The following is a 14,347-nucleotide window of genomic DNA, read 5'->3' on the forward strand; positions in this document are numbered from 1 at the left end:
ATGTACGCATAAATATCCCAAACCTACTGCCAGAGTGCCTCGAAATCATCTATGGGTCGAGGGAGATAACGAGTTTCATTCGATTGACTCCAACAATTTTGGGCCCATCAGCCAGGGTCTTGTGGTCGGGAAGGTGGTGAACGTGATATGGCCGCCTTCGAGAATGGGGGCAGATTTTTCTGGTGGAGGCCGCAATGCCCTTGTAGAGTAGAATGGTTCTACTACGTTGTATATAGTACGTTGTATAATACATAATGCATGCTCACGTGAGGGATGCAAGGAGCCGGAACCGTCCTAGCATCCATGGATCGACAAACTCCACCGCCAACGGGTCCAATTGGTGGGCTCCATAAAACATGTTTTGTTTGTGGGTGTAGGTGAGATGGGCAGTATGGTTATAGTATGAGACCACATCTGCGTCGTTGCACACGGAGGTTTTAAGGAAGTTACACGTGGAAGTGGGGATCCATAGGCGGAGAACAGGGTGGTATGAGTGTTTGTTGAACACTTTATAATAAAGACCCCGAGGGTATTCTCGCTTGAGAATGTGCTCATACTGGGGGGGAACATATGCAAGTTTCCCTTCAAAAAGTGTCGGCTTCAAAGGACTGAGCTCTTCAAGGGTATAGAAATGGTTGTTCTTGCAGTTGAAGATGGTTTGGTCGTAGTACAACTGTGCCCTCTTGGAAAAAAGCTGTTTGTTCAACTCCGATAACACGAGGGTCTGAGATCTTTCTTTCTCTGGGTACTGTGGATCCAACATTTGATTGAACTCCACCAGCTGCTTTTCGCTGATAGACATGTGTTTTGAGTGCTCGGTGAAACTCAACCCGGTGATATCAATGTATAGCCCAGAGTGCACATCGATAAATCTAGCATCTATGACGTTTTCACCATTTTGCTTGCTTCTCTCGAAGATATGGGTGCTTACATCAATAAAGAAAGCAGCCACTCCAGAAGGGTCTTCTTCATCCAAATCAACCACAAATGACTGGTTATAGTTACGTGCAAGCTTTATGAGTGACTTCATGGATATTTGAACATCTAGATCGTTATCCCAAGGTAAGTTCATTCCATTCCAGTACCAGCCGAGAAGGGTGCCATGACCCAACCAGGTTTTGAGACCGGCTGAGTTGGAGAACTTGAGCCACGCACTTGCCAACTTGTGTAGCCGGCTGATACGGTCATAGTCTGAGTGCTCGATGTGTTTGAAAAACCTCCAATCAAAGTGGCCGGCACCTTTGATTTTGGGCTCATTGGCGTACTTTTCTGCATTAGGACCTTGAGAAAGCTGGTACACAATGGTGTTGAGAAGTCGGTGGTCCAAGTCGTTGCCTGAGGGTGTTTGTTCAAAAATATTCAACGACGATCTTGTCTTCAAATCTTTAAGAATGCTAGTATAATCCATCGTGAATTCGCCTTTTGTGAGACTTCGACTGATCCGGTCACTTATTCGTCTAGGGTAGTCAGTGATCGGGTGATAGTCTGTGGATCTCGGAATTTGTTCGGCGTTCTTTCTGAATTTTTCAACCTCTTCCCTCATGTTCAACAGATGCGATAACATGATTTGTCCTTGAGCAACAGGAACAACCACACTCGAGTCTTGCAAAAGAAAAATGGCCCTTTCGGGGAGTGGAGCACTCTGAAGGTACACCTGTGCATACGCTCGAGAGGCTGTTTCTGAGGAGGCCACGTCCAATGCCTTTATGATTTTTAGCTGATTATTCTCATTTGTGCAATATAGCAGGAAATTCTTTCTGGAAATACCCAAATCAAGAGATTTCAAGAACAAAGAACATGATTTGGGGTGTGTACGAAGGTCAAGAACACCGGGCCATGAAAAAGGGAGTTTCAAAGTATCAAACGTATTGCCAGCTATGTGCTCATTGATAAGCTTCAACCATACCACAGACAGAGTTCTGGGATCGTACTGATCTCTGACCCGGTTACAATACTCATGCCACAAGTTCATATCTCTATCACCGCCGGTTTCAAGCTCACAATTTCCCGCGACGACAGTATCTAGGTATGGTTGGAAAAGGTGCATTGTACGGGAATAATCCAGGAAATGACTAAAGTGTACATCAGTAGAAGAAGGCTTTTTCGAGCAGAAAAAACACACCAATGCAACAACAAGAACCACCGGAGCCTTGTAGTACAAATATCGCAAGGCTCGAGATGTGTAGCGGGCCAATACACCGTACACACGGTGAGATCTCATTGTTTGTGGTTTTTGAAAAGTCGCGATCGCGCAACAATATACGAACAATAGCTGCAATCGCTTACGAGGTGATGAGATGTTACAAACATCGTCAGACCCTCGCCGCGTCGTAAAGACAACAATTGGTACACAAACAAGTCACCTAATTGGTTCTCATTGTTCAGCTCATGTCTTTGACCAACTGAATGGCTCCTAGATGGAGTTTGACGAAGATTCGATCGTCTTCCGTCAACTCCACCAACGAACGGGGTTTGACGAGCAGCCGCCGCAAATACGTCTCGTTGTTCAAGTTGCTATGTTTGCCATCGACCTTGTTTTTGTGTTCGATCAGGGTCTGGACCTTTTTCTGGATTGAACTGATAAGCTCAGTCAAGTAGCTAGTAATAATGTTCCAATTCTTCAAAATCTTAATCTCTTCATCTGACACCACCATAAAACAGTATTTTCGCTCACCGCCTCGGGCATTGACGTCTTTGATTTTGAAAATTTTCGTGAGGCTGAACCCGTTGAGGTTGTCACCAATAAACAACGGTTTGGCAAGGTCAGACGTCGTTTCTACCGACAACAGCTTCATGATCAACTTCGTGAGTGCTGTGTACCGGCTCTGGAAAACTGGGTACTGGGTCGACACAAAGCAGGTGTTGGGGTTTGTTTTCGTGGGAGTTTTCGTGGTTAGATTCAAGGCGTCTTGTGGAAGCGCTAACTTGCACGAGGAACAGGTTTGAAGCTTGGTAGTACTCAGGAGCGAGAGCTTCGGCACCGCTGTGCCGTCGCCTGACACCTGGGTACACATGATACTCGAAGGCCCATGTAGCTCGCAGAAGTGTGCAAGGCATACCATATAGTTAGACATAGTCTAGAGGTTGTTGATGATTGCAAATCCTAAGTTTTTCAGAAATGCGAAAACATTTATTTACGCTACCGTGAGACAATGGCACACAATGATGGGAAAGTACGAAATCTCCGAGCGGTGGTGCTTAAAAACCTTTTATACGTGCCAATTGGAAAGGTTCAATCTGACACCAGCAAAACAGTACTGAAATCCCCGACCAAACCGGTTACTTCAGACAATAGTAAGAAGAGGAGAAACACACTCTTTCAAATGGAATACCCAATTACCGACACCAACAGCGGGTCTGTGGCAGCGGAGTTCAACCGCACACGACTTCTAGACAGCTGCTTCAGCATCCATGAGTCTGAATCCGACACCCTCCTTTATGTGAGTGAGGTGATAGAGTGTAACATGAGTCCACACTTCGGCGAGGTTACAGTTCCCGAAAGTAACCAATTTGATATCGTCATCAAGGTATGGGTACGAGCCGGTTCTCGCGACCCATGGACCCTTTTCATACGATGGCACGCTGACCTCCGCCACCTTCTGGCGGTGCCAAATGTTGAAATCGACGATGTATTTCACGATAACTGCGTCATCGTCAAACTACAAGATCAGTACTATACATCGGCCAGTTCAATGAAGAAGGCATCTCGTACCCAAAGTCATTCCAGGAACCACACTTATATGCTTGGCTCGTACAGCTTTGATGGGATACGATCTCTCAACAGTCTCGATAAATCCATTAAAGAACTCCACCACTCCAAGCATACCATCTCCAAGACCATCGACACCATTATCGACAACAAAAACAACCTTGGCGAGGAGGTGCTACTGAACGAATCATTACGGCTTAAGGTAAATCTTGGTCGGCTTTCAAAGGATATCATCAAACAAAGAAGTACCAACGATAATGTGATGTCCGAGATCATGAATCTCAAGATCAAAATCAACGAGATTTCTCTGTTCAAAGACGACGGGAAACGGGAGTTCACCAGCAACGCCGAGCTGGAGATCCAATTTGTGCAGAACCAGATTCCAAATTACCAGGACAGTTTGGATGGCATCTTTTCCTCAATGAGGACGCACCTTAAACGGTTTGGGACAATTATCAGCGATATCATCCAGATAGAGAAACGAGACGACATGTACAATTTATACGTGATGGGCCTTGAATTTCCTGCAAACATCCAGGACTTACTACACAAACTATATCATGAGGACTCCCGGTTGGGAAGTGAGTACGACTTAGAAGAAGGCCATTCGGTGGTAATCACTCAGATCAACACGGGCATTTGGTACATCATCCAAACGGTGGAGGCATTGATCCAAATCACCAACCTTCAGGTGTATTACGCCATCCGAGTCCAAGGAGAACGAGTGGTAATTGAGGATTTCAAAGGCAAGTGTTACCCTCTCTTGTATGATCCGGCAAGTACGAAAAAGCTGAACGAAGGCACCAAAAACCAGCCGTTTGAAACGGCCATAATGCTTCTCAACAAAGACTTACTTCTCGTGCTCCACAACGTGAGCACGCTCTACCGCGCGTTCGACCCAGCGGCCGCACCACTTCTCAATAATATCCCCATCGACTGTTTAGACAACTTCTTGTGGAACCTACAGTATGTGCTACTTTACATCACCGCGGGCGAAGTCTAATCTTAACATTTTATTATCATGACAGCTTGGTATACATATGGATGGCTTGGGTGGATCACATATCTGTCTCTGTATGATAACCACAACCTATATCTATTTGGGGACATCGCACACTTACATTAACGCGATGGCAGCAGCTCCCAACAAAGCCCCAATTGGAGCCATCATGGCAGCAGCACCAGCTTCGGACGATGAAGCAGCAGATGACGAAGCAGCGGAGGAAGCAGCAGATGAAGCAGCAGAAGACGAAGCTTCAGTAGACGAGGCATCAGACGCATCGGTCTCGGAGGCATCTCCGGATTCGGAGGCATCGGCATCTGCCACCAAGAGTCTGGAAGAGTACCATGGTAACTCAGTTGCGAAATCTTCCAACGAGTCAATGTCAAGCCCGTTGTTGTCCAACAAAGTGGTGTACGAGGTGTCGGTATAGGTGGCAACATGAAGAGCCAAGGAGGTGATAACGGCTGGAACTGAAGAAGCAGTTCTGATGAACTTAGCGTAGTCAGCGGTGTGACTCTTATAATCTTGAACCAAGTTGGTCAAGAAAGCAACGTCTTCGGAGTCGGCGGCCTGAACGGCACATACACTGGCTAACAAGGCAATGGCAGCGGCAAACTTCATTTTATGGGAGGTCTGGGGTAAAAAACTAAAAAGTATTCGGTTCTTGGGAAATGCGTGGACGATGAGATATTTATATGTTGAAACAAGACTTCCCAAAACGGCAATTATTTAGGTTTGGTAGTCGTGCGACGCATTACCCCAAATTTCACTACATATGAGATGACGAGCATTGATCTGATCCCATATATGCCGGTTAAAGAGGCAGTGTTAAGGACGAGGGGCAATCGGGGGTGGGGTCACGTGCCGAGTTCTATTGCTTTATTTCAAATATATTTTGGTACTATACATACAATACAACTGCCAAGGCATTGAATATGACAAACAAGGACATTAAGTGCTGACCACAATATCGCCTATCCCAAAAATGGACCAGCTGCAAGACACAAGTTCCTTCTAGTGAAGTGAACCTTGTAAACCGGCGTCTTTTTGGTGAAGTACGCGGACATGTGGTCAGACGTAGCCACCACTTCTCTTTTATTAGTTTTTGATGTTTTGCTCAGCTGGTTGTTGGACCCGTTGGTAGACCCGTTGGCACCAGCGTTGTTATCATCATCAAAACTGAAAGTCTCAGGTTCAGGGCCGGCATCGCTGGTGTTTTTCTTGATATCCCATACTCTAACGGTATTATCAGCTCCTCCACTCACAAGCACTCCATTATCTTTGGAAAAGTCCAATGAGTAGATGGACGAGCGGCCATGACCTCTCATGGATTTGAGACGACGTCCTGACCCGATATCCCAGATATTTATCACACTGTCTTCACCGGCCGATGCCAACCAACGGCCATCGGGAGAAATTGCCATCGTGTTGATGGGCCCGGTGTGTCCCATAAACACTCTGACGGGTGTCCCGGTCTGTACATCCCACATACGACAGGTTTTGTCTGACGAGCCGGTGAAAACGTAGTTCGAGTTGGGATGGAAGTCGACGCAGTCAACATCATTAATATGCCCGGCAAAGATACGCAATGGGTAGATATGGTCGGTGGCCCACAAACGGGCCGTCTGGTCGTGGGAAGCTGTGGCAAAATAATGGCCCAATGGAGAGAACTTGACGTCCCATACCGGCTGATTGTGTCCCTTATACGACACTAAACCCGTAAAAGAGTCCAACGACCATAACCGCACCGTTTTGTCTTCACTGCCACTGATCAAGTATCTGTTGTCAGGAGAGAAGGAGGTAGAATATACCGGCCCACTATGTCCAATGAGCTTTCGGCTATTATCATTGTTGTGGCGGTCTTTTTTGAAAATGGATTTCAATGGCTTTCCGTCAATGCTCCATAACTTGATGTAACTGTCCTGAAACCCACCGGCAACAATAGTCGAGTCTTGGTTGAATTCCAAGCTGGTTAACTCTTGGTTGCTATTGTGGAACGTGTACATACAAACTGAAGGACATGAGGCTTGAATGTCACTAAGACGAATCTTGCTGCGCGAGTCTTCAACTTCCAATAAAAGACGTTTGATATCCAGAGCATCCTTCATTGGCAATGGTAAACTGTCTTTACTGGGAGAATCGTCATCTATCTCATTCATGCTTTGGAATTCTTCAACTAAAGTCTTGCCATTCACCGGCTCTGACTTTTCATCTTTGAGTTTGAGTTCAGCCTCTACCTCTTGTTGGGTATCTGAGTCTAAGGGGAATTTTCCCAAAGATACGGATTGTTCATTGAACTTATCGATTTCCTTTTCTTCTTCTCCCAATACAATACCTTCTTCTGGGTTGGCTTCACCTTCAAGTTCCAACTTGTCCGGTTGGGTGATTTTGATGATTGGGTTCAAATACTGGTTGATTATACGGATCAAAATTGCTCCTCCAACTGCCTCATTTTCATGTAAAAAGTATAACAACAAGTTCATGGAAGTTTTAGAAATGATGATCCGATACTTGTGTTGACGGAACTTTTGGGCAACATCATTTTCATTCAAATGCTCAGGCAAAGAGATTCCACTCAACTGTCTGAGCTCTTCTCCATGCAAGATCTCATGGTCAGCTTTGAACTTATCAAAAAAATCTTTTGCATAATTGGAGTAGTTTTTGGACATCAACTCCAAGTAGCAATGGATGTAAATGGGATACAACAACTTGGATAATTCCGGTTTATACAAGTCCAAAGAAGTCTCTACCCATTTCCTTAATGTATTATAACATATCTGGTAGATTTCGGGATCATTTTCTCGTTTCTTTCTTTCCTCATACTCTTTTAACTCTCTTAACTCTTTTTCTTTGGATAATCGGAACTCTCTGTCCTTGCTCTCCCTCAATTCTCGCTCAATACGGGCTTGTTTGTCCTTTAATTCCTTTGTTTCTCGGGTCTCTCTATCTTTATCCTTTTTTCCCAATTCTCCTGGGTACGCCAAAGTCGAATTACTGGCATTTGGCAATGGAACGCTTGGAGTTGGCGAGTTCGAGCTTTCGAGCCGGAGCATGGATTCAGTACGATGGTACCCTTTCTTATTGAGATATTCCAACACGATTCTATTAAGGTCCGCTTGAGAATATTGGGCTTGTTGGTTAGTTCTACTTTGCTGAGTCTGCTGTTGAGCAGCAGTCTGGGAGCGCGTGACCGGCTGCTGAGACCCACCTGGATTGTTCAGGGAGGTGCCGTTAGCGCCTGCTTGTGCAGAATTGGCGTTGTTTCCTTCCGACATCACCACAGATTGCAATTGATTATGTAGCTGATGGTGAGGTTGGTGAGGTAAGTGGAAAACAAGCTGCGCGCCGGCGTGAGAAAAGAATGGGTGGCGCACGCTCAAATACACATATATATATACTACTTAGCATGGAATTAACCATATGGCAATATCTTGCTAGTATTAATAAGACTGGGTAGATGTTCATTCATTAATTATAAATTCGTTTTCTGAATATGCGGGGAGGGTGCAGTTTTCGTAAAGTGGCTGCAAATTAAGACGAGCGAAACACTGGCCGAGCGATGTCCCATGGCCCCAGAATTTCGTTCTTGTACCTTTGTAGGAAAATGAAATAGCCAGGAAGCACAAAAATGATACATACTTGTGCCAATATGTACAAAAACATGAGTTTATAATCACATAATTGCACAAAAAGCGTATACACCACCATGAGCAAGCCTGTGAAAAGAACGTTATGATAATGCGAGGAAGGAAACGACTTTCGTAGTGAAAAGTCAAAGAGTGGAAGTAAAATGTTGACTTGGATGGCCACAAAAATGAAACAGAATACCTGATACGCGGACGAGAACCGTGACGCTAGGACCAATGCGTTGGAAAGTGCCATGTTGGTGGAGATGATAGGTTTATAAGGACGACCAGATGCGTTGATGGCGTAATCGTGAAAAATCAAGTTAGCAAACGTGAGGAGAAACGAAAGGAACCAAATGGAGTCGGAGGCGGTGGAGCGGGTCAACGATTTGAGGACCGGGGATAGAATTGAAAGCACAAATATGATGAGCACAAACAGCTTGATGGAAGACGAAGTCTTCTTACCAGAATTTAGGTAGAGCCGCCACAGCACATACCCGAGTAGTGAGACGCCGGTGCTGACGGCAGTGGCGTAAAACGGGTCCCAGTGGTGGTGGTAGATGCCTGCAAATAGGAGAATCACGAATACCAAGTTGTTCACGTGAAATACTATCAAAGAAAAGTCCTGAACAAGTTTGAAGTACGGTACTTGGGAGACTGTTTCGTTTCGTTTGAGCTGGTTGAGAAACGACTCATCAATGTAGTTGTCGGGGTATGGTTGCTTGAGGTATAGGAGTTTCTTCCAGGGAACGTGCTGGGGTTTTAGAATCCCAACGGTATTCATGAGGTGTTTAGTTCGCAGTGCGATTTTGATTTTGTGAGATTCTAGCGAGAAGGTTTGACTGAAAGGAGCCGTCAGCACTTTGGTGGGTGTATGGGTCAAAGTTCTACAGAGAATGCTGCTGCTACATTGAAATCTGACCTCATTCAAGAGCATGTCACATGACAAGAATGTAATGCCCTCCAACAAATAAGCAATTTTAGGTAATCTGAATGTACACAAACAAACAGATCCTTAGATCTCCTGATCTGCTCTTCCTTCCGGCTAGAGATTACGGATGTAAGTTTGGTTCCATTTGCAGTTGATCCGGATATATTTTACGGCCGAAGGGGGAGACATTGCCGTTTTAGAATATGTGCGAGCAAAACATCAGCCCAGGGACAACCTTATTCTCCGATGCGAACCCTTCCCAATTAGTATATCTCCCCGACTTATTCGGAGATTTCTGTTTCGAGTTTTGACGGCAAACCACCACTATATAAGAGCCAGCCAATCTCCGAAAGTAATCTTCTCTCTTCCTAAATCCCATCTAAAAATCAATTCAAAATGTCTACTCCCGTCGTATTTGTGTCTGGATTCACCAGCTACATTGCTTTACACATTGTCAAGAAGTTATTGGCAAGAAAATACAAAGTCATTGGCTCCGGAAGATCCCAGTCAAAATCCCAACACTACGCCGATATCATCAACGACCCTAACTTTTCGTTTGTGGTTGTTGCCCAGTTGGATGCCGATGATGGTTTTGACGAAGTATTCAAGCAACACCAGGATATCACCTATGTGTTGCATGTTGCTTCACCCCTCATCTTGGATCCCAAAGATCCCGAGAAGGAGCTCTTGCTCCCAGCTGTCCATGGTACCACCAACATCATGAGAGCTGCACAAAAGTATGGGCCTAACGTCAAGAGAGTAGTCATCACCTGTTCCTACGCCGCTCACTGTTCTCCATTAGACCACTACGGTAAACCGGACAGTATTATTACCGAGGAACTGTGGAGCACCATTACCTATGAACAATCTTTGCAGCCACAAAACGCTTACTGGGGGTCCAAGAAGTTGGCAGAAGAAGCGGCTTGGAAGTATGTTAAAGAAAATCTGCCAAAGTATGAGGTAACTTCGTTTGCTCCTCTCTGGTGTTTTGGACCTCAGGCTTATGAGGCCATTGCCAAGGAAAGTGTTCCTTCGACCTTATCCCTTGTCGGGCATGTGTTGAAGAAGGATAACTCTCTTGCACAGGCCCTCCTTGGATCTTTCAGCGATGTGAGAGATGTTGCTGAAGGTCATGTTTTGACTATTGAATCCAAAGAGGCAGCTGGCAAAAGATTGATGTTGGCCAACGGGAGGTTTGAGCACTGCCATATAGTGGACTTGATCCGGAAAAACTTCCCCCAGCTTGGGATTCCCGAGGTGGAGGTGATTCCATACGACAAGGTTGGGGCTCCGACAGTAGACTGTGAAGCCACCAAGAAGTTATTGAAGTTGGATAACTTGATCTCATTGGAGCAGAGTTTGGTTGATTCGGTCAACCAGTTTTTAGAAACCGGTGTGTACTAGCTCCTGATATAGATAAATGAACACAAGATAGTGAAATCCGTAGTGGGTAAACGTACTTGGCTACGATCTTTCCATCTGAGGAAGGAGCGCAGACACCCGGTAGGAAACAGCTACGGGGACGACTGCCACTGCTGGGTCATGATAGGTTGCCGATACATGGTCCCGATACTCATGCCTTGATTTTGCATCTTTTCGCACTGATTTGTTTCCGCACAAACTTCGTTCCACTACCCATGACTCCTCAACACAAGTATAAACAGTCGCATGCACCGGCGTCCACCCTACCGGTGTTCCAGCGCACCAGTAGCACGTTCCGGCTCTCGCGCACATCCACCAACACAAATGCAAACACAAATTACGACACTTTGGACAACCAAAGTCTACGGACTCTCGATCGAATCCCTAGCAGCAAACCTAGCATAACTTACCTGGACAAATTATGGACCCAAATTGACGTTCTTGATGACGTTAGAAATATGTCCGGGCAGGTACGGGACAAGGGCTCTTTTTTCAACGACAAGTTTAACGAAGAACTCAACAAATTAAAACTACTGCAAGAGAAGCTCATAGAAGTGATGGCCAACCAACAGTTCAAAAACGTGAGTTTTGAAAAGCTGAAACAGCGGGTCAAGCCGGGTGCCCTGCACCTGGAGAGCGACAACAACAGCGATGCTGAAGAAGATGCTGACACGTCCAAGCAGAAACAACGTCAAGATAAATTCAAGGATTTTTTTGGCCCCAAGAAAAGAGGTGGCTCTCACGTGGTGTACAAGAAACAAAACTTTGACGACATGAACAGCTACATTCACGACGTGCGACAGAGCCTAAAAGAAGTCAGTGAGTCCATGAAGAATTTTGATAGCACCACTCGAGATTTGTGGTAGTGTATAACCATTTCTGCATGCCCATGGGCCCACATGAGTGCATATCCGAACTGGGGAACTGGGGAGCCGTCGGAAAAATGTTAAAACGTCCTGTGGGAAAATAGGTACGACTCCGCATAACCGGCTTTAGGAACCGCGTCCGTATGATGATATGTGTAGTTTATGTTCAGTATTGATGAATGTTTACAAGCCATCACCTACAGAAAGGTATGGGTTAAAGCCCAGGTATAACACCGTGACATCAGTAGAATCCAAATATGCCATGTCTCCATACATCACTTGATGGTAAGAGTGTGCTTGGGTCATCCCGGAACAATTATGTGCATACCAACCTATGTTTCGGAAAAACCCCAGGGCACAAAAATGAATCTCCCATGAAGTTCTTCGCCGAAGTTCCGATCCACCCACCGAAGTTCCGATCCACCCACCGAAGTTCTGACCCATACACCCACCGAAGTTCCGACCTCTACATCCTACTCCTACTCCTACCATAGCTCTAGCCCCAGCATTTTCGGTCTTCCCCATTTTCTCCGCCCCAGTCGTCGGCCCAACGTCGGTCGCGCAAAATAAAAAAGCCCAGGATTTATATACATCACCCAACTGGTTTTTTGGGGAATATAAATACGGACTCCGCTACCCCGAAATCAAATATATTACCAAAACACAAACATGGTTCACTTAGGCCCTAAAAGACCTCAACACAGAAAAGGTACCTTCACCGATGTCCCTGAACAGTGGATGGAACAGTTGCACGAAATCGAAAACTTGTTAACGGTTTCAGCAGAAACCTTGAGAACCATCACCACCCACTTTGTCAGTGAGTTGGAAAAAGGCTTGAGCAAAGCTGGCGGTAACATTCCCATGATCCCTGCCTGGGTCATGGACACCCCTACCGGCAAGGAGACGGGTGACTACTTGGCGATTGATTTGGGTGGAACAAACTTGAGAGTGGTGCTCGTACGGTTGGCAGGTGACTGCACTTTCGACACCACCCAGTCCAAGTTCGCGTTGCCTGAAAGCTTTAGAACCGGCTCCGCCGACCAGTTGTTTGACTTTATCGCCGATAGCTTGGCCAAGTTCGTCGAAGAACAATACCCAGAAGGATGCCTGGAACCTTTACCATTAGGATTCACTTTTTCGTACCCATGTTCCCAATCCAAAATCAACTCAGGAATCTTGCAAAGATGGACCAAGGGCTTTGACATCGACAACGTGGAAGGCCATGATGTGGTTCCCATGTTACAAGCATCCATTAAAAAAGTGGGTGTTCCAATTGACGTGGTGGCCTTAATCAACGATACCACCGGTACGTTGGTGGCCTCGATGTACACGGACCCAGAGGCCAAGATGGGCTTGATTTTCGGTACTGGCTGTAACGGGGCCTACTACGACGTGGTAGGAGACATCCCCAAGTTGGAGGGGAAATTCCCATCCGACATTCCTGCCACCTCGTTGATGGCCATCAACTGCGAGTACGGAGCCTTCGACAACGAGCACGCAGTTTTGCCCAGAACAAAGTACGACGTGCAAATCGATGCCGAATCACCTCGTCCCGGCCAGCAGTCGTTTGAAAAAATGATTTCGGGCTATTATTTGGGGGAGGTTTTGAGATTGGTGTTGTTGGACTTGGCCGAAGAAAAGGGCTTGTTCTTCAAGGGCCAGGATTTATCCAAGTTGCACAAGCCTTTCATCATGGACACGTCGTTCCCTGCTCACATCGAAGACGACCCATTTGAAAATTTGTCGGACGTCCAGGAGTTGTTTGACACAGTTTTGGGCATCCAGGTGACGTTACCTGAAAGAAAGGTTATTCGTAGATTGGCTGAATTGATTGGTGAAAGGTCCGCCAGGTTGTCTGTGTGTGGAATTGCTGCCATCTGCAAGAAGAGAAACTACAAGAAGGCCCACTGTGCGGCCGATGGATCTGTTTACAACAAGTACCCGCAATTCAAGGAAAGAGCTGCAAAGGCCTTGAGAGACATCTTCGAATGGACCGAGGACGAGGATCCGGTGGTGATTATTCCTGCAGAAGATGGATCGGGCGTAGGGGCTGCTGTGATTGCTGCCTTGACTGAAAAAAGATTGGCTAACGGATTATCTGTTGGTCTCGAATAGTTTTATAGATAATGCTAATGGTGAAGTTAATGGTTTTTGTGCGCGCACTGCGATTAACTGCGATTAGTGATCGCGCTACAATTCGGTGCGCACCAACTATGAACCTGGACTTGATGGAACAATCTCTTAGGGAGATAGCCGTCGAGGGCATCGACCTCGACCAGGAGTTCGACGTCACACGCTTACAGGAGGAGAATGACTTGATCGTATTGACCAACCAGATCTCATCTGATGAGTTGATCAGTAACGAGGATATCCTAAACACAGAAAAGTTGATTGCTGAAGGCAGAGCAGAGTCTGAATACACCACGTATAACTTCGATCTTTGGAGTGTGTTGAAGAGGGGCGCCATCAACTTGGTGTTACCCTTCATCAATGGAATGATGTTGGGATTCGGAGAGATTTTGGCCCATGAAATAGGATTCAAGTATAACTGGCAAGGGGCCCGAGTGGTGCCCGAGAGACGTATAGAACAGAAAAATAGCCTGTCTAGGTACTTGTAATGGTTTATATTCTAATGCTAATGGATGCACTTTAGTGCACAAAATCTAATATACTTGTCATAATTCGTATTCATGTCCAAAACCAGACGGCACCTGCTTGAGCCACAAACACTTCAAACAAGCGGTGTCTCGTGCTTGTCGCTAAATAGTTCGTACTGTCTGTCTTTTCCCA

General features: G+C 45.9%; 9 protein-coding genes across 9 annotated transcripts; 4 read left to right on the forward strand and 5 right to left on the reverse strand. All coding sequences in view use genetic code 12, as the record gives it.

Moving 5' to 3' along the window:
* Window positions 1-262: 262 nt before the first annotated feature.
* On the reverse strand, window positions 263-2,047 carry PSN45_003603 (uncharacterized protein; the record flags this gene model as incomplete). Its single annotated transcript, XM_006684133.2, has 1 exon — window positions 263-2,047. One exon carries the CDS (start codon window positions 2,045-2,047, stop codon window positions 263-265), a length of 1,785 nt encoding a protein of 594 aa, XP_006684196.2.
* Window positions 2,048-2,381: 334 nt separating this feature from the next.
* Window positions 2,382-3,074, reverse strand: PSN45_003604 (uncharacterized protein; the record flags this gene model as incomplete). Its single annotated transcript, XM_006684132.1, has 1 exon — window positions 2,382-3,074. The coding sequence occupies one exon, from the start codon at window positions 3,072-3,074 to the stop codon at window positions 2,382-2,384; it is 693 nt and encodes a 230-aa protein (XP_006684195.1).
* Window positions 3,075-4,826: 1,752 nt separating this feature from the next.
* Window positions 4,827-5,333, reverse strand: TIR3 (putative beta-1,6-N-acetylglucosaminyltransferase; the record flags this gene model as incomplete). Its single annotated transcript, XM_006684130.2, has 1 exon — window positions 4,827-5,333. One exon carries the CDS (start codon window positions 5,331-5,333, stop codon window positions 4,827-4,829), a length of 507 nt encoding a protein of 168 aa, XP_006684193.1.
* Window positions 5,334-5,686: 353 nt separating this feature from the next.
* Window positions 5,687-7,987, reverse strand: TAF5 (Transcription initiation factor TFIID subunit 5; the record flags this gene model as incomplete). The annotated part of the gene is made up of 1 exon (XM_006684128.1): window positions 5,687-7,987. The coding sequence occupies one exon, from the start codon at window positions 7,985-7,987 to the stop codon at window positions 5,687-5,689; it is 2,301 nt and encodes a 766-aa protein (XP_006684191.1).
* A 126-nt stretch (window positions 7,988-8,113) lies between these two features.
* On the reverse strand, window positions 8,114-9,122 carry GPI2 (glycosylphosphatidylinositol anchor biosynthesis; the record flags this gene model as incomplete). Its single annotated transcript, XM_006684127.2, has 2 exons — window positions 8,114-8,146; window positions 8,541-9,122. 2 exons carry the CDS (start codon window positions 9,120-9,122, stop codon window positions 8,114-8,116), a joined length of 615 nt encoding a protein of 204 aa, XP_006684190.2.
* A 543-nt stretch (window positions 9,123-9,665) lies between these two features.
* PSN45_003608 (nucleoside-diphosphate-sugar epimerase) lies at window positions 9,666-10,673 on the forward strand (the record flags this gene model as incomplete). Its single annotated transcript, XM_006684126.2, has 1 exon — window positions 9,666-10,673. One exon carries the CDS (start codon window positions 9,666-9,668, stop codon window positions 10,671-10,673), a length of 1,008 nt encoding a protein of 335 aa, XP_006684189.1.
* Window positions 10,674-10,906: 233 nt separating this feature from the next.
* PSN45_003609 (uncharacterized protein) lies at window positions 10,907-11,557 on the forward strand (the record flags this gene model as incomplete). The annotated part of the gene is made up of 1 exon (XM_006684124.1): window positions 10,907-11,557. One exon carries the CDS (start codon window positions 10,907-10,909, stop codon window positions 11,555-11,557), a length of 651 nt encoding a protein of 216 aa, XP_006684187.1.
* Window positions 11,558-12,226: 669 nt separating this feature from the next.
* Window positions 12,227-13,672, forward strand: hxk1 (hexokinase; the record flags this gene model as incomplete). The annotated part of the gene is made up of 1 exon (XM_006684615.1): window positions 12,227-13,672. The coding sequence occupies one exon, from the start codon at window positions 12,227-12,229 to the stop codon at window positions 13,670-13,672; it is 1,446 nt and encodes a 481-aa protein (XP_006684678.1).
* A 98-nt stretch (window positions 13,673-13,770) lies between these two features.
* PSN45_003611 (uncharacterized protein) lies at window positions 13,771-14,175 on the forward strand (the record flags this gene model as incomplete). The annotated part of the gene is made up of 1 exon (XM_006684613.1): window positions 13,771-14,175. One exon carries the CDS (start codon window positions 13,771-13,773, stop codon window positions 14,173-14,175), a length of 405 nt encoding a protein of 134 aa, XP_006684676.1.
* Window positions 14,176-14,347: the final 172 nt, after the last annotated feature.

The sequence above is a fragment of the Yamadazyma tenuis genome, chromosome 4 (genome assembly GCF_029203305.1).
Source record: "Yamadazyma tenuis chromosome 4, complete sequence".
NCBI lineage: Eukaryota > Fungi > Ascomycota > Pichiomycetes > Serinales > Debaryomycetaceae > Yamadazyma > Yamadazyma tenuis.